This window comes from Oncorhynchus masou, chromosome 30 (genome assembly GCF_036934945.1).
Source record: "Oncorhynchus masou masou isolate Uvic2021 chromosome 30, UVic_Omas_1.1, whole genome shotgun sequence".
Lineage (NCBI taxonomy): Eukaryota > Metazoa > Chordata > Actinopteri > Salmoniformes > Salmonidae > Oncorhynchus > Oncorhynchus masou.
This window is the reverse complement of record NC_088241.1, coordinates 47,675,904-47,695,884: the sequence shown is the minus strand read 5'-3', so window position 1 is coordinate 47,695,884 and position 19,981 is coordinate 47,675,904. Positions and strand designations below refer to the sequence as shown.

At 44.4% G+C, this 19,981-nt stretch overlaps 1 protein-coding gene across 4 annotated transcripts in view; it reads right to left on the bottom strand.

Annotated features, from left to right (window-relative positions):
• LOC135522682 (dihydropyrimidine dehydrogenase [NADP(+)]-like) overlaps window positions 1-19,981 on the bottom strand; it is a 229,926-nt gene that overhangs the window by 22,476 nt on the left and 187,469 nt on the right. For all 4 annotated transcript variants that reach the window (XR_010452715.1, XM_064949179.1, XM_064949178.1 and 1 more), the window contains one exon: window positions 12,710-12,852. Coding sequence is in view for 3 of the 4 variants with exons in the window: in XM_064949179.1 (XP_064805251.1) it covers window positions 12,710-12,852 (143 nt within the window). In the remaining variant the exon portion in view is untranslated. The remainder of the gene's footprint in view (window positions 1-12,709; window positions 12,853-19,981) is intronic.

Below are 19,981 nucleotides of genomic sequence, written 5' to 3'. Positions count from 1 at the left end.
CCATTATGTACTTTAGACAGGTCTATGATATGACGAAAATGTAGACTATTTCAGAAGAACAGAATAGCATACTCTGAGTTGTCCTTAGGTCCTGATCTGGCTATGCAATATGGCTGTGGGCTACACTAGTTCATTTAGAAGACAAAATTTGCTTATAATTCTGTGGCATTACTTTATATTATGTAATAGTATGATGAATACAATTAAACAAAGCTAAATCAAATATAAACATTTTCTCCAAACGATTTGAGGGAGTGCTCACATGTGGCTATCCTGTGTTGAGCGGTTAACAAGGAAACAGGTACTCCTATATAGTTAATTTAGAGTTATTAATGTAACTTTAGGTGTTCTATAAATGTTGAGCTACATGTTTTGATTTTGAATACATTGTAAGGCTGAGCCTCTAATGATGATTTGAAAAAAGTCACTTGAAAAGGCAAGAGCTCTGCTTTTTTTTTGGCAGGATGTGCACACTCCAATAGTCTCTCATTCACAATTTGACAAGCACTTGATAATGCCTCTATTTCACAACGGCATCCCCTTTGTGGGCGTAATGCACCCTAAAAAAAAATCCATGCCTTTTGCAGCCCGGAGTGATGCGTTGTGCCCTTCTCCCTGAGTGTGTTGCGCATTCCGAAGAGTCTCTCACTCATACAGCTCTCCATCACGTGATTGGGTCTTTCTCACAGGCTACAAGTTCAGACAGACACATTGGAGATGCAACTGTGCGTGTCCTTATCCAATTCCGAGGTGCATATTGAGGATATTGGATGAACTGTCCACATTTACTTTTTGTCAGCCAACAAGATGAGTAGGCCTAACGAACAGCAAAAGCACTAGCCTACGTCAATCTACTCCCCCCATAGTACAAAAGTCAGCCTATTCTATTCTGTGCAACAAATAAATATTACAAACAGTATGGGACAGTTGTGGGATGCAATAGATCCCAAATTAATACTAAATTAATCAAACTTTTTTTATGCAATGTGGCTGATGCAACACATTAGAACTTTTAGCTTAAAATGTTGATAAAGTATTAGGCTATTTCTTCACATTATAAACGCGGCAATGCGCACATGGTATTAGGCTACAAGCACAAATGGTGCAATGTTATGGTTAACATTATCTTCCCTAAACTTGAAACTCACACGCTGCTTATAAACTCAGCAAAAAAAGAAACGTCCTCTGTCTGTCAACTCCGTTGATTTTCAGCAAACGTAACAGGTGTGAATATTTGTATGAACATAACAAGATTCAACAACTGATACATAAACTGAACAAGTTCCACAGACATGTGACTAACATAAATTGAATAATGTGTCCCTAAACAAAGGAGGGGGGGGGCGTCAAAATCAAAAGTAGCAGTCAGGATCTGATGTGGCCACCAGCTGCATTAAGTACTGCAGTGCATCTCCTCCTCATGAACTGCACCAGATTTGCCAGTTCTTGCTGTGAGATATTACCCCACTCTTCCACCAAGGAACCTGCAAGTTCCCGGACATTTCTGGGGGGGAATGGCCCTAGCCCTCACTCACCCTCTGATCCAACAGGTGCCAGACGTGCTCAATGGGATTGAGATCCGGGCTCTTCGCTAGCCATGGCAGAACACTAACATTCCTGTCTTGCAGGAAATCACGCACAGAACGAGCAGTATGGCTGGTGGCATTGTCATGCTAGAGGCATTGTCATGCTGAACAGCTGGAGGCAGGGCTTTCTCCTATAGAGCTCCATTTTTATGGAACGGTCTGCCTACCCATGTCAGAGACGCAAACTCGGTCTCAACCTTTAAGTCTTTACTGAAGACTCATCTCTTCAGTGGGTCATATGATTGAGTGTAGTCTGGCCCAGGAGTGTGAAAGTGAACGGAAAGGCTCTGGAGCAACGAACCGCCCTTGCTGTCTCTGCCTGGCCGGTTCCCCTCTTTCCACTGGGATTCTCTGCCTCTAACCCTATTACAGGGGCTGAGTCACTGGCTTACTGGGGCTCTCTCATGCCGTCCCTGGAAGGGGTGCATCACCTGAGTGGGTTGATTCACTGATGTGGTCATCCTGTCTGGGTTGGCGCCCCCCCTTGGGTTGTGCCATGGCGGAGATCTTTGTGGGCTATACTCAGCCTTGTCTCAGGATGGTAAGTTGGTGGTTGAAGATATCCCTCTAGTGGTGTGGGGGCTGTGCTTTGGCAAAGTGGGTGGGGTTATATCCTTCCTGTTTGGACCTGTCCGGGGGTGTCTTCGGATGGGGCCACAGTGTCTCCTGACCCCTCCTGTCTCAGCCTCCAGTATTTATGCTGCAGTAGTTTATGTGTCGGGGGGCTGGGTCAGTTTGTTATATCTGGAGTACTTTTCCTGTCCAATTCGGTGTCCTGTGTGAATCTAAGTGTACGTTCGCTAATTCTCTCCTTCTCTCTCTCTTTCTCTCTCTCGGAGGACCTGAGCCCTAGGACCATGCCCCAGGACTACCTGACATGATGACTCCTTGCTGTCCCCAGTCCACCTGGCCGTGCTGCTGCTCCAGTTAGTTAGTTAGTTACTCCACAATACTAACTTAATTGACAGAGTGAAAAGAAGGAAGCCTGAACAGAATACAAAATATTCCAAAACATGCATCCTGTTTACAACAAGCCACTAAAGTAATACCGCAAAAAATGTGGCAAAGCAATTAACTTTTTGTCCTGAATACAAAGTGTTATGTTTGGGGAAAATCCAATACAGTACCACTCTCCATATATTCAATCATAGTGGTGGTTACATCATGTTATGGGTATGCTTGTAATCGTTAAGGACTGGGGAGTTTTTCAGGATAAAAAATAAACTGAAAGAAGATAAGCAAAGGCAAAATCCTAGATGAAAACTTGGTTCAGTTTGCTTTCAATTCACCTTTCAGTGGGACAATACCCTAAAACACAAGGCCAAATTGACATTGAAGTTGCTTACCAAGAAGACAGTGAATGTTCCAGAGTGGCCGAGTAACAGTTTATACTTTAATCTGCTTGAATATCTATGGCAAAACCTGAACATGCTTGTCTAGCAATGATCAGCAACCAATTTGACAGTGCTTGAAGAATTTTGAAAGGGGCAAATGTTGCAAAATCCAGGTGAGGAATGCTCTTAGAGACCCAGAAAGACTGAAATTGCTACTAAAGGTGATTCCTACATGTATTGACTCAGGGGGTTGAATACTTATCTAATCAAGATATTTTAGTGCTTAGATTTTTCATAAATCTTTTACAAGTGTTAGAATTGTTCTTAATTATACAGTATGTTGTGTAGATCGTTATCCAACAATTACTATTTTAATCCCACTTTGAAACAACAAAATGCGGAAAAAGTCAAGGGGTGTGATTACTTTCCAAATGCACTGTATATCTCTGATCAAAAAGAAGTGAAAAATATGCAAATGCTTGTTGTTAGAGGAGAGTGGTGGTTAAGGAAGACTAAAACATGGGGCTGGAAACGTGTTGTTGTGTGCTCTTCCGCCACCTTACTTTACATCAGAGGGAAATAGAGCAGGTCTCTCCTGAGAAAAACATGCGTTAAATACTGCCCGTCCACCCACGGAGGAGAGAGCCGTCAGCAGAAATCTGAGGACAGTCTTCTTTATGAGAGCCATTAGAGAGTAAATATGAATCACATTCTATTAAATAGCTAGGTACAGCAGTTTACCATACTGTCATGTACTGTAGCAAGTATTCTCTTATCAGTCCACATGTAAAGGCTGATTGGTCAAATAAGGTCAGAAAATACATTAATGTATGCATGAGCAAGCGCACACCAAACACACACACTGCACATTATATTATCACAGAATATGTTCTATAATAAGTAAATTGACAGTGAGCTTGCTTTTTGAAAGACATTATGTTATATCTTCAGAGTTCTACTGCTGAATCTGGGCCTTACAGTGTGTGTGTGTACGGCCGCCTCGCTTCGCGTTCCTAGGAAACTATGCAGTATTTTGTTTTTTACGTGTTATTTCTTACATTGATACCCCAGGTCATCTTAGGTTTTATTACATACAGTTGGGAGGAACTACTAGGTATAAGAGCAATGTCAACTCACCATCATTACGACCAGGAATACGACTTTCCCAAAGCGGATCCTGTGTTTTGCCTTCCACCCAGGACAATGGATCAGATCCCAGCCGGCGAACCAAAACAACGACTCCGTAAAAGGGGCAGACGAAGCGGTCTTCTGGTCAGGCTCCGGAGACGGGCACATCGCGCACCGCTCCAGAGCATACTACTCGCCAATGTCCAGTCTCTTGACAACAAGGTTGATGAAATCCGAGCAAGGGTGGTATTCCAGAGAGACATCAGAGACTGTAACATTCTTTGCTTCATGGAAACATGGCTCACTCGAGACACGCTATCGGAGTCGGTACAGCCAGCTGGTTTCTTCACGCATTGCGCTGACAGAAACAAGTAAGAAGAGGGGCAGGGGGGTATGCCTTATGATTAACGAGACTTGGTGTGATCATAACAACATACAGGAACTCAAGTCCTTCTGTTCACCTCAGAATTCCTCACAATCAAATGTCGACAATCAAATGTCGACCGCATTACCAAGAGAATTCTATTCGATAATAATCACAGCCGCATATATTCCCCCCCAAGCAGGCACATCGATGGCACTGAATGAACTTTATTTGACTCTATCTAAACTGAAAACCACATATCCTGAGGCTGCATTCATTGTAGCTGGGGATTTTAACAACGTTAATCTGAAAACAAGACTCTCTAAATTCTATCAGCATATCGATTGTGCTACCAGGGCTGGTAAAACCCTGGATCATTGTTATTCTAACTTCCGCGACGCATATAAGAGCCTCCCCCGCCCTCCTTTCGGAAAAGCTGACCACAACTCCATTTTGTTGCTCCCTGCCTATAGACCGAGACTAAAATAGGAAGCTTCCTCGCTCAGGTTTGTTCAATGCTGGTCCGACCAATCATGTGGATTGGGATATGTTCCGCATTGCGTCAAACAACAACATTGATGAAAATGCTGATTCGGTGAGCAAGTTTATTAGTAAGTGCATCGGCGATGTCGTATCCACTGCAACTATTAAAACATTCCCAAACCAGAAACCGTAGATTGATGGCATCATTCGCGCGAAACTGAAAGCGCAAATCACTGCTTTTAACCAGGGCAAGGTGACAGGAAACATGACCGAATACAAACAGTGTAGCTATTCCCTCCGCACGGCAAACAAACAAGCTAAGCTTCAGTATAGAGACAAAGTAGAGTCGCAATTCAATGGCTCAGACACAAGAGGTATGTGGCAGGGTCTACAGTAAATCCCAGATTACAAAAAGAAAACCAGCCCCGTTGTGGACCAGGATGTCTTGCTCCCAGACAGACTAAACAACCTTTTTGCTCGCTTTGAGGACAATACTTTGCCAAATCACATGGCCTGCTACCAAAACCTGCGGACTCTCCTTCACTGCAGCCGACGTGAGTAAAACATTTAAACGTGTTAACCCTCACAAGGCTGCAGGCCCAGACGGCATCCCCAGCCGCGTCCTCAGAGCATGAGCAGACCAGCTGGCTGGTGTGTTTACGGACATATTCAATCAATCCTTTTCCCCAGTCTGCTGTTCCCACATGCTTCAAGAGGGCCACCATTGTTCCTGTTTCCAAGAAAGCTAAGGTAACTGAGCTAAACGATTACCGCCCCGTAGCACTCACTTCTGTCATCATGAAGTGCTTTGAGAGACTAGTCAAGGACTATATCACCTCCACCCTACCCGACACACTAGACCCACTCCAATTTGCTTACCGCCCCAATAGGTCCACACACGAAGCAATCGCAACCACAATGCACACTTCTGGACAAGAGTAATACCTATGTGAGAATGATGTTCATCGACTAGAGCTCAGCATTTAATACTATAGTACCCTCCAAACTCGTCATCAAGCTCGAGACGTTGGGTCTCGACCCCGCCCTGTGCAACTGGGTACTGGACTTCCTGACGGGCCTCCCCCAGGTGGTGAGGGTAGGTAACAACATCTCCACCCCACTAATCCTCAACACTGGGGCCCCACAAGGGTGCATTCTGAGCCCTCTCCTGTACTCCCTGTTCATCCACGACTGCGTGGCCATGCACGCCTCCAACTCAATCATCAAGTTTGCAGACAATACTACAGTGGTAGGCTTGATTACCAACAATGACGAGACGGCCTACAGGGAGGAGGTGAGGGCCCTCGGAGTGTGGTGTCAGGAAAATAACCTCACACCCATGTCAACAAAGGAGATGATCGTGGACTTCAGGAAACAGCAGAGGCAGCACCCATCTATCCACATCGATGTGGAGAGGGTGGTAAGTTTCAAGTTCCTCGGCGTACACATCACGGACAAACTGAATTGGTCCACCAACACAGACAGCGTCGTGAAGAAGGCACAGCAGAGCCTCTTCAACCTCAGGAGGCTGAAGAAATTTGGCTTGTCACCAAAAGCACTCACAAACTTTTACAGATGCACAATCGAGAGCATCCTGTCGGGCTGTATCACCGCCTGGTACGACAACTGCTCCGCTCACAACCGTAAGGCTCTCCAGAGGTTAGTGAGGTCTGCACAACGCATCACCGGGGGCAAACTACCTGCCCTCCAGGACACCTACACCACCCGATGTCACAGGAAGGCCATAAAGATCATCAAGGACAACAACCACCCGAGCCACTGCCTGTTCACCACGCTATCATCCAGAATGCGAGCGAGGTCAGTACAGGTGCATCAAAGCAGGGACTGAGCGACTGAAAAACAGCTTCTATCTAAAGGCCATCAGACTGTTAAACAGCCACCACTAACATTGAGTGGCTGCTGCCAACATACTGACTCATCTCCAGCCACTTTAATATTGGAAAATGTATGTAAAAAATGTATCACTAGCCACTTTAAACAATGCCACTTAATATAATGTTTACATACCCTACATTACTCATTTCATATATATATATATATATATATATATATATATATATATATATATATATATATATATATACTGTACTCAATACCATCTACTGCATCTTGCCTATGCCGTTCTGTACCATCACTCATTCATATATCTTTATGTACATATTCCTCATCCCTTTACACTTGTGTGTATAAGATAGTTGTTGTGAATTGTTAGGTTAGATTACTCGTTGGTTATTACTGTGTGTGTGTGTGTGCGCGTGTGCGTGTGTAGGAGAATGTCCATTAGTACTTTTCATTTTGCTCAGAACATCAAAGTATGTGATGTCCTCACGTGCTGCATTTAGCGTTAATGTAGCCGACTGCTGAAATAAATCGAAGTGAGAATTTCTAAGTAGTTTTCAGGCAATTGAGACAGCAGGTCCTTTTTATCTGCTCTGAAAACTGGGGCTACGCATTGATTTCAACTCCTTCTGAGATCTGAAATGCTTTTAGATTCCCTGCTCTCCCTCTCGACCTCTCCCTCTTTCTCTTTTTGTCCCTCTCTTTCTCTCTGACGCTGTCAGCTCTTTTATTCCCGATGATAGAATCCTGGCATTTAGTACAACAGCGTCTTCGCCAAAAGAAAGATCGATTCATTCAGCTTTCAAATGCTACAATGACTATGGATGAACCAACCTCAGTGCTTTTGATTTCAGCTCCTATGTCTGATACTTAGATCCTAACCACTGATATTTAGTCTTGATCTTCAGGTAAAAGAGAAACCAAGTCTGGGGGTAAAGTAAATACATTTTTACAAGTCAATGAATATGAGCAATTTCCAGTAGAGTTCAGTTAGGGGTTGTGGTGAGGTGGACAGAAACGTAACCTTTCCTCTGAAGAGTTGAATAGTTTGCATGTTGAATGGACTGCTATTCCTTTCACTCACGCTGGCAATGTTTGGATGTTTTCAAAAGGTACTATTACAAATTCCTGATGTTTACTGGGCTCAAACAACAAGTCATGTTAGCTACTTGACAATGGGTCTTTCATGGCAGTACAGAACTGTTGACGTGAACCGAGGACAAGGGGAATGGTCACCCTGGGTCATTAAAATCGAACAAGTTGGTCATCAGTGAAATATAGCTCCATTTCCATCTAAAGACATGTCAATAAAATAACTGTCAATCTCCATCACCAATCGCCAAATCACCATAACAAAGCAGCAACTTCACGATTCAATCAAAAGGATGAAAAATAACTGGGATAACTGGGATAGCACATTGCTACTTTATAACATTGATCAGATTTAAATTGGGATTTTATTAAAGACCAAGGTAATCCCTTATTGCATTGAGGAAAATAAGGTGATGAATACAAATCATTAAAATCCAGAGGGAAAATATTTACACACGAAGCAACCTACTATCGCACAGTCAACTCTAGTAATTTAGTAAGTTCACCATTCGGCGATTCTCACTGTTAAACATCGCACAGTGTTCAACACAATGGCTCTTGCATGTTATGGACCTTATTCACATCGCAATGGGGCAGTAAAGGGCATATGAGAAAAAGGAATATTGCACACATGTAGTAGTTGATAGTCACATGGCGAAGGAGAGCAAGAAGAAAAGAGAGAAGGGGAGAGAGAGCCCCCCCAGGGTCATTGCAAATGAATGTTTTTGTGAATGAATTAACTAAGAAGTATCGATTTACAAGTGAATCTCATCAACCCCTGACTACAGTATGTGAATTCACGAGGATATATTTTAGCCATGCAGCATTTTTGGATTTTTCCTTCTCAAAGCTTTAACGTCTGTCAAATAATGGTTTACAAAATTTCTTTAAAAAAAACCAAGTAGATTCACTGGGTTTTCACTGACCTGGCTTCTCAGTTAAGGTTTTCTTAACAAACATTACTATACTATCTATCGAGAAATCAATTAAAACGACGTGTCTAAGTCTCCATAACAAAAGCCTGACCTTGAAGCACTGCTCTCATCATGTGTTGTCAATGACAAGCATACTTTCAAGGCTTCCCTTTGCAACAACTTCTTTATAAAATCTTCAAGACCAAGAAGCAATGATGGGTCTATGAGAGACAGGCAGCTCCTGAATGGACTTCATCACATTGTTTGTTCTGAGAAGAATGTGTCTGATGCATCTCAGAACCAATCATGGTCTATTTCAGACAACACAGTATGTCTCTTCCTGTACTACTACATACAGTACAATCCACAGAGCCCACAGCAGTGATTTCAACATTCAACACCCACCATCGTTCTTCAGTCTTCAACTTCAGAGTGACAAGACGTGCTAATTGTAACCGCCAGGTATTACAACATATTGTTTTAGACCCATTCTGTTTTCAATGCCTTCTCACTGCTAATTTCCTTGGCGATTCATATTAATTTGCTACTGTGTGTGCAGATACCATCTTACTATTTGTTGTATGTCTGACAAAACCAGACAAATACAGATCCACACAGGCTTTTGATAAATGTGTTCAGGCAATGGGAAAGACGTCATGCGAATTTCTTTTGGACTGAAATATGTCTGTATGTGTATGATTCCATTTAGGCCAAAATTACAAACACCTCTGTGCTATCCCCCTCACACAAAAAAAAACCCCAAGCATCTCTTAACCACAGAAAGTTACCCAAACTTATCTGAAGCTAACTTATAATCCACCCATGAAACTGTATAATTACAACGACAAACTTGTATTCTCTTTTATCAAGGTAAAAAGCATACAAATGAATGAAATTTCAAATGATGATTGAATCGTGCTCAATGGAATACAAATGAAGGCTTTTCAAAAGACAGAACACTTCTCCCTAAATAGATGGCATTCTGATTTCATCGAGAGCGTTATTTTTTTTGATTCCGTAATTAACTTTTCCCATTAATTCAGTGGGAGGAATCTCTGGTTGCATGCGCTGAGACTCCTCAGATCCCCTGTGTTAAGATTTGACAGCGCAGGTGGAGGGGTGGTATTACCAAAATATTAAATCATCTAGAAAGAGAAAACCATAAAGAGTGGATGCATTTATTCACAGATTGTGATTCAATTTGCATGCTGATTCTGTTGCTGATTACTCCCTAGGCACGAACCACTGAGGGAAGTTAAATGAACAGTGAAGTTAAAAACCCACTTTCCCAATTTAAATATCAAAAGTTGAGGGAATATTCAAGTAATAAAGTTGAAGAAAGGAATTCTTGGCCTTGGTCTGTATACTGCCATAGTGACACAATGTGGCTAGCAGTGTGTTTTGAGGCTTGATAACATGATCAAACAGACCGATATAACAGCTACACGACAACACAAACCAAACCAGTGAAACACATGTAGATACACACAGCAGATGGAGTGTTGAATGCAACCAATGATTTTCACAGCCAGCGGCCCAGCTTGAGGTAAAATATACTTAACAGTACAGTGTGTCAAGTCTGAATCTGCTAACTAGTAAAAAACAATACAGCTATATGTTTTATTGTCATATACACAAGATACAGTTTACATACACTTAGGATGGAGTCATTAAAACTCGTTTTTCAAACACTCCACAAATTTCTTGTTAAACTATAGTTTTGGCAAGTCGGTTAGGACATCTACTTCGTGCATGACACAAGTCATTTTTCCAACAATTGTTTACTGACAGATTATTTCACTGTATCACAATTCCAGTGAGTCATAAGTTTACATACACTAAGTTGACTGTGCCTCTAAACATCTTGGGAAATTCCAGATAATGATGTCATGGCTTTAGAAGCTTCTGATAGGCTAATTGACCATGATCATTTGAGTCAAATCGAGGTGAACCTGTGGATGTATTTCAAGGTCTACCTTCAAAATCAGTGCCTCTTTGCTTGATAGCATGGAAATATCAAAATAAATCAGCCAAGACCTCAGAAACACATTTGTAGACCTCCACAAGTCTGGATCATCCTTGGAAGCAATTTCCAAATGCCTGAAGGTACCACGTTCATCTGTACAAACACCATTTTATTTGTATTTTTTATTTTACCTTTATTTAACCAGGCAAGTCAGTTAAGAACAGATTCTTATTTTCAATGACGGCCTAGGGACAGTGGGTTAACTGCCTGTTCAGGGGCAGAACGACAGATTTGTACCTTGTCAGCTCGGGGGTTTGAACATGCAACCTTCCGGTTACTAGTCCAACGCTCTAACCACTAGGCTACCCTGAGTAGCCGTCATACCACTCCGGAAGGAAACACGTTCTGTCTCCTAGAGATGAATGTACTTTGGTTAGAAAAGTGCAAATCAATCCCAGAACAGCAGCAAAAGACCTTGTGAAGATTCTGGATGAAACAGGTACAAAAGTATCTATATCCACAGTAAAACCATACCTATATCGACATAACCTGAAAGGCCGCTCAGCAAGGAAGAAGCCACATCTCCAAAACCGCCAAAAAAAAGCCAGACTACAATTTGCAACTGCACATGGGGACAAAGATCGTACTTTTTGGAGAAATGTACTCTGGTCTGATGAAGCAAAAATAGAACTGTTTGGCTATAATGACCATCGTTATGTTTGGAGGAAAAGGGGGAGGCTTGCAAACAGAAGAACACCATCCCAACCTTGAAGCACGGGGGGAGGGGGTCGGGGGCAGCATCATGTTGTGGGGGTGCTTTGCTGCAGGAGGGACTGGTGTACTTCACAAAATAGGATAATTTTGTGGATATATTGAAGCAACATCTCAAGACATCAGTCAGGAAGTTAAAGCTTGGTCGCAAATGGGTCTTCAAAATCGACAATGACCACAAGCATACTTCCAAAGTTGTGGCAAAATGGCTTAAGGACAACAAAGTCAAGGTATTGGAGTGGCCATCACAAAGCCCTGACCTCAATCCTAAAGAAAATGTGTGGGCAGTATTGAAAAACGTGTATGAGCATGGAGGCCTACAAACCTGACTCAGTTACACCAGCTCTGTAAGGAGGAATTAGCCAAAATTAACTCAACTTATTGTGGGAAGCTTGTGGAAGGCAATTTTAAAGGCAATGCTACCAAATACTACCAAATACTAAATTAGTGTATGTAAACCTCTGACTCACTGGGGATGTGATGAAAGAAATATGCTGAAATAAATCATTCTCTCTACTGTTATTCTGACATTTCACATTCTTAAAATAAAGTGGTGTTCCTAACTGACCTAAGACAGGGAATTTTTATTAGGATTAAATGTCAGGAATTGTGAAAAACTAAGTATTTTGCTAAGGTGTATGTAAACTTCCGACTTCAACTGTAGCTTCAGTGAAATGTGTTGTTTTACAGGGTCAGTCATAGTAATACAACACGCCTGGAGCAAATTAGGGACCTGTGCTTTGATGGTCACATCAAAGGATTTTTCACCTTGTCGTCTCAGTTATTCCAACCAGTGACCTTTCGATTACTGGCCCAACAGTCTAACCGCTAGGCTACCTGCCATCCCTAGTATAAATGGTATATGGTGAGATGGAGGAGGCCAGATGGCATTCTGTTCACTGTATCAACAGCATAGATGCCCTAAACAGGGAGAGAGCTGGAGAGATAGAGAATAAAAGAGAGCGCGATAGATAGAGAGAGCGAGAGAAAGATAGGGGTAGAGAGAGCGAGAGAAAGATAGGGGTAGAGAGAGAGAGAGAAAGAGAGGGGTAGAGTGAGATTGAGATAAAGAGAGAGAGAAAGAGGGAAAGAGAGAGAGGGAAAGAGAGAGAGAGAAAGAGAGAGAGAGAAAAAGAGAGAGAGAGCGGTGAGAGAGAAGTGGAGAGACAGAAAAAGAGGTAGAGAGAGATAGATGGTTGCAGAGCCGTTACCTGCAGGACAGAAGCTCCAGCATGAAGGAACTGGAGACCAGACTCCGCTGAGTCGATGCCCCCAGTGGCCAGGATGGGAAAGCCAGGCAGGGTTTTGGCGATGGCGGATACAGCACGCAGGGCGATGGGCCGGATGGCATTTCCTGTAGACAGAAACATAAATGTAGAAACAGTGGCAGAAATCACCATTTACATACATGTATACCTGCGGATGTGTAGGGGCTAGCTAGGGACAGGTCCAATTGTTTTTGTTGATGGACTTGGCTAACGCGTACCTGTATTTTTACTTTTTATTTCACCTTTATTTAACCAGGTAGGGCAGATAAAAACAAGTTCTCATTTACAACTGCGACCTGGCCCAGATAAAGCAAAGCAGTGCGACAAAAACAACACAAAGAAACACAAACAAATGTACAGTCAATAACACAGTAGAAAATTATATGTACAGTGTGTGCAAATGTAGGAGAGTAGGGAGGTAAGGCAATAAATAGGCCACAGAGGCAATATAATTACAAGTTAGCATTAACACTGAAGTTGTAGATGTGTAGATGATGATGTGCAAGTAGAGATACTGGGGTGCAAAAGAGCAAGAGGGTAAGTAATAATATGGGGATGAGATAGTTGGGTGTGCTATTTACAGATTGGCTGTGTACAGGTACAGTGATCGGTAAGCTGCTCTGACAGCTGATGCTTAAAGTTAGAGAGGGAGATATAAGACTCCAGCTTCAGAGATTTTTGCAATTTGTTCCAGTCATTGGCTGCAGAGAACTGGAAGGAAAGGCGGCCAAAGAAAGTGTTGGCTTTGGGGATGACCAGTGAAATATACCTGCTGGAGCGCGTGCTACAGGTGGGTGTTGCTATGATGACCAGTGAGCTGAGATAAGGCGGTGCTTTACCTAGCAAAGACTTATAGATGACCTGGAGCCAGTGGGTTTGGCGACGAATATGTATGTATGCATACAGGTCGCAGTGGTGGGTAGTATATGGGGCTTTGGTGACAAAACGGATGGCACTGTGATAGACTACATCCAGTTCGCTGAGTAGAGTGTCGGAAGGCTATTTTGTAAATGACATCGCCAAAGTCAAGGATCAGTAGGATAGTCGGTTTTACGAGGGTATGTTTGGCAGCATGAGTGAAGGAGGCTTTGTTGCGAAATAGGAAGCCGATTCTAGATTTTATTTTGGATTGAAGATGTTTAATGTGAGTCTGGAAGGAGAGTTTATAGTCTAACTGGAAACCTAGGTATTTTTTTAGTTGTCTACAGAACCGTCCAGAGAAGTGATGCTAGTTGGGTGGGATGGTGCAGGCAGCAATCGGTTGAAGAGCATGCACTTAGTTTTACAAGCATTTAAAAGCAGTTGGAGGCCACGGAAGGAGTGTTGTATTTTCCAAGATGGCATAGCAGTGGGATGTCTGTTTTGATTGTCCTGTCCCGTCCCGTGTAGATATCGTTTTCATCGTATATATTTTTATTATTTTTAATCTAATTTTCCATCTACGGACTGAACATACTCTCCTGCAACCCGCCTCACCCAATGTGGTACGGATCTGCTATTTTTACACTTTTGAACCGGACCCCCTTCAGAAGCTAGCCAGATAACTAGCTACCAGCTAGTAGTCAGTTAGCCACTGCTTGCAGTAATCACCGTGACATATGCCAGCCTCAGCCTGGGAAACTCCTGCCAGCCTTCACAGAGCGATATCTACCCAGAGCATATCAGACTGCTTTTCTCTAACACATCTCCGGAGCTACCTCGAAATAGGCCCATCTTCCGGCTAGCTGAAGAGATCCTTCAAGGAATTCCTGGGCTACAATTACCTCTTTTTCCAATTGGCCTGAACCCTTTGCTGCTGACATGGAGCATCGCCAATCCATCACGACTGGTTTGCCAACGTAACCATTCGAGGAGGTTTCTGTCCCGATGCAAGCACCAATTAGGAGCTAGCCTCGAACTAGGCCCATCTTCCGGCTAGCCGAAGAAATCCATCAGATAATTCCTGGGCTTCAATATGTCTTCTGCCAATTGGCCTGGACCCCTTGCTGCCGACACGGAGCCCCGCCGATCCATTACAACTGGTCTGCCGACGTAACCGTCCGAGGGGGTTTCAACAGGCTCTCCCGTTGCGAGGTCCCCCTGAGGCCCATTTGCTAGCCTGCTGTTATCCCCTGCCTGCTAGCTGTCTGAATCGCCATGTCTCCAGCTCACCGAGCTACTCACTGGACCTTATGATCACTCGGCTACACATGCCTGTCCCTAATGTCAATATGCCTTGTCTATTGCTGTTTTGGTTAGTAATTTTTGTCTTATTTCACTGTAGAGCCTCCAGCCCTGCTCAATATGCCATAGCTAGCCCTTATGTTCCACCCCCAACACATGCTGTGACCTCACCTGGCTTAAAAGGTGCCTCTAGAGACAAAACCTCCCTCATCGTCACCCAATGCCTAGGTTTACCTCCACTGTACTCACATCCTACCATACCCTTGGCTGTACATAATGCCTTGAATCTATTATTCCGTGCCCATAAACCTGCTCCTTTTACTCTCTCTTCCAAACACACTCGATGACCTATTCTTTTAGAGTTTAGCCGTACTCTTATCCTACTCCTCCTCTGTTCCTCTGGTGATGTAGAGGTTAACCCCTGCAACCCCAGCATCACTCCCATTTCCCAGGCGCTGTCATTTGTTGACTTCTGTAACTGAAAAAGCATTGGTTTCATGCATGTTAACATCAGAGGCCACCTCCCTAAGTTTGTTTTGTTCACTGCTTTAGCACACTCCGCCAACCGAGATGTCCTAGCCGTGTCTGAATCCTGGTTAGGAAGGCCACCAAAAATCCCACTGCACTGAGGAAAGGAAACACTGTCACCACCGATAAATCTACAATAATCAATAGTTTCAATAAGCATTTTTCAACGGCTGGCCATGCTTTCCACCTGGCTAACCCTACCCCGGCCAACAGCTCAGCAAACCCTGCAGCAACTTTTTAAAATGATTTTTTTACCTGTATTTAACTACATTTACATTACATTACATTTAAGTCATTTAGCAGACGCTCTTATCCAGAGCGACTTACAAATTGGTGAATTCACCTTCTGACATCAGTGGAACAGCCACTTTACAATAGTGCATCTAAATCATTTAAGGGGGGTGAGAAGGATTGCTTTATCCTATCCTAGGTATTCCTTGAAGAGGTGGGGTTTCAGGTGTCTCCGGAAGGTGGTGATTGACTCCGCTGTCCTGGCGTCGTGAGGGAGTTTGTTCCACCATTGGGGGCCAGAGCAGCGAACAGTTTTGACTGGGCTGAGCGGGAACTGTACTTCCTCAGTGGTAGGGAGGCGAGCAGGCCAGAGGTGGATGAACGCAGTGCCCTTGTTTGGGTGTAGGGCCTGATCAGAGCCTGGAGGTACTGCGGTGCCGTTCCCCTCACAGCTCCGTAGCCAAGCACCATGGTCTTGTAGCGGATGCGAGCTTCAACTGGAAGCCAGTGGAGAGAGCGGAGGAGCGGGGTGACGTGAGAGAACTTGGGAAGGTTGAACACCAGACGGGCTGCGGCGTTCTGGATGAGTTGTAGGGGTTTAATGGCACAGGCAGGGAGCCCAGCCAACAGCGAGTTGCAGTAATCCAGACGGGAGATGACAAGTGCCTGGATTAGGACCTGCGCCGCTTCCTGTGTGAGGCAGGGGCGTACTCTGCGGATGTTGTAGAGCATGAACCTACAGGAACGGGCCACCGCCTTGATGTTAGTTGAGAACGACAGGGTGTTGTCCAGGATCACGCCAAGGTTCTTAGCGCTCTGGGAGGAGGAAACAATGGAGTTGTCAACCGTGATGGCGAGATCATGGAACGGGCAGTCCTTCCCCGGGAGGGAAGTGAGTTAAGTAGGCAAGTGAGTTAAGTGGCAAGTGGCAAGTGAGTTAAGAACAAATTCCTATTTTCAATGACGGCCTAGGAACAGTGGGTTAACTGCCTGTTCAGCGGCAGAACGAGAGATTTGTACCTTGTCAGCTCGGGGATTTGAACTTGCAACGTTCCGGGTACTAGTCCAACGCTCTAACCACTAGGCTTACCTGCCCAAGCCACCCCCGCTTCCCCTTCACCCAAATCCAGACAGCTGATGTTCTGAAAGAGCTGCAAAATCTGGATTCCTACAAATCAGCTGGGCTAGACAATCTGGACCCTTGCTTCCTAAAATTATCTGTTAAATTGTTGCAACCCCTATTACCAGCCTATCCAACCTCTCTTTCGTATCGTCTGAGATCCCCAAAGATTGGAAAGCTGCCGCAGTCATCCCCCTCTTCAAAGGGGGAGACACTCTAGACCCAAACTGTTATAGACATATATCCATCCTGCCCTGCCTTTCTAAAATCTTCGAAAGCCAAGTTATCAAACAGATCACCGACCATTTCGAATCGCAACGTACCTTCTCCACTATGCAATCTGGTTTCCGAGCTGGTCATGGGTGCACCTCAGCCGCGCTCAAGGTCCTAAACGATATCATAACCGCCATAGATAAAAGACAGTACTGTGCAGCTGTCTTCATTGACCTGTCCAAGGCTTTCGACTCTGTCAATCAACACATTCTTATCGGCAGACTAAATAGCCTTGCCTTCTCAAATGACTGCCTCGTCTGGTTCACCAACTACTTCTCTGCTAGAGTTCAGTGTGTTAAATCGGAGGGCCTGTTGTCCGGACCTCTGGCAGTCTCTATAGGGGTGCCACAGAGTTCAATTTCTCGGGCCGACTCTTTTCTCTGTATATATCAATGATGTCGATCTTGCTGCTGGTGATTCTCTGATCCACCTCTACGTAGATGACACCATTCTGTATACACCTGGCCCTTCTTTGGACACTGTGCTAACAAAACTCCAAACAAGCTGGTTTTTGTGCTGGTCAGGGGCAGTCAAGTCTGGGGTGAACCAAGGGCTATATCTGTTCTTAGTTCTACATTTTTTGAATGGGGCATGCTTACTTAAGATGGTGAGGAAAGCACTTTTGAAGAGCAAACAGGCATCTTCTACTGACGGAATGAGGTCAATATCCCTCCAGGATACCGGGCCAAGTCGATTAGAAAGGACTGCTCGCTGAAGAGTTTTAGGGAACGTTTTTGACAGTGATGAGGGGTGGTCGTTTGACCACGGACTCATTACGCACACAGGCAATAAGGCAGTGATCGCTGAGATCCTGGCTGAAGACAGCAGAGGTGTAATTAGAGGGCAAGTTGGTCAGGATGATATCTATGAGGGTACCCGAGTTTACGGATTTGGGGTTGTACCTGGTAGGTTCCTTGATAATTTGTGTGAGATTGAGGGCATCTAGTTTATATTGTAGGACGGTCGGGGTGCTAAGAATGTCCCAGTTTAGGTAACCTAACAGTACGAACTCTGAAGATAGATGGGGGGCGATCACTTCATATATGGTGTCCAGGGCACAGCTGGGGGCTGAAGTGGGTCAATAACAAGCGACAACGGGGAGAGAATTGTTTCTGGAAAGGTTAATTTGAAATAAGTAGAAGCTCTAATTGTTTGGGCACAGACCTGGATAGTATGACAGAACTATGCAGTCTAACTCTGCAGTAGATTGCAACTCCGCCCCCTTTGGCAGTTCTATCTTGTTCTGAAAATTCCAGGATTCAGACACGGCTAGGACATCCGGGTTGTTGGAGTGTGCTAAAACAGTGAATGAAACAGGGAGGAGTCTTCTAATGTTAACATGCATGAAACCAAGGCTTTTACAGTTACAGAAGTCAACAAATGACAGCGCCTGGGGAATGAGAGTGATGCTGGGGGCTGCAGGGCCTGGGTTAACCTCTACATCTCCAGAGGAACAGTAGGATAAGGGTAAGAGGCTATAAAAACTGGTTGTCTAGTGCGTTCGGAACAGGGAGTAAAAGGAGCAGGTTTCTGGGCGCGAAATAATAGATTCAAGGCATAATGTACAGACAAAGGTATGGTAGGATGTGAGTACAGTGGAGGTAAACCTAGGCATTGAGTGACGATGAGAGAGGTTTTGTCTCTAGAGGCACCATTTAAGCCAGGTGAGGTCACCGCATGTGTGGGGGTACCGGTACGCGTTAGCCAAGTCCAACAAAAGGGCTAGCTATGGCATATTGAGCAGGGCTGGAGGCTTTACCGTGAAATAAGACAATAATCACTATCCAAAACAGCAGTAGACAAGGCATATTGACATTAGGGAGAGGCATGTGTAGCCGAGTGATCATAGGGTCCAGTGAGTAGCTAGGCGAGCTGGAGTCACGGCGATTCAAACAGCTAGCAGGCCAGGGCTGGCAGGCTAATAGATGGGCCTGCGGGGGACGTCGCAACGGAAGAGCCTGTAGAAACGCCCTCAGATGGTTATGCCGGCGTGGATCGGCGGGGCACCGTGTCGGCAGTAACGTGGTCCAGGCCAATTGGCAAAAGAGGTATTGTAGCCCAGGAATTGGCTGATGGAATCTCTTGAGGCTAGCTCCAGGCTAACTGGTGCTCGCATTGGGACAGAGACATTAGCCAGGAGTAGCCACTCGGATAGCAGCTAGCTAGCTGCGATGAAGGTTCAGAGCTAACAGTAGGAATACGGAGATGTGGTAGAGAAAAGCAGTCCGATATGCTCTGGGTAGATATCGTGCTGTGTAGGCTGGCAGGAGTTGACCGGGCTGAGGCTGGCTGTTGTCCAAGTTAACGATGATGACCACTAGCAGTGGCTAACTGACTACTAGCTAGTAGCTAGTTAGCTGGCTAGCTACTGATGGGGGTTCCTGTTCTAATGTGTAAAAAATAGCAGATCCGTACCACAATGGGTGAGGCGGGTTTGCTGAGGAGTATGTTCAGTCCGTAGATGGAAATTGAGATTAAAAATATATGCGAAATATATACGAAGCAAACAATATATACACTGGATGGGACAAGACAAGACAAAAACAGCCACCCGACTGCTACGCCATCTTGGAAAATGAGATTAGTTCACCATAAGTGACAAGACTACAAGCAAGAGGGAAAATAAGAGTGAGGATAGGGAATCAGAAAGGCCTGTATTGCACCAACTGTCTTTTGAAATATGGAGGGAAGTGAATATCTTGTAATTTAATTTATCTTCCCAGGGTATTACATTAATACAGACTGTTACGGGTACTACAGGGTGCCGTTGCAATCTCTCCCTCTCTGTATGTCTCTCGCTCTGTATGTCACTCCCCACCTCTCCATTCCTCACTATCGCTCTCTCTGTCTCCCTGCCTCTCTCCTTGTGGCCTAGCATAGCACGGGACATTCTAGTCTCC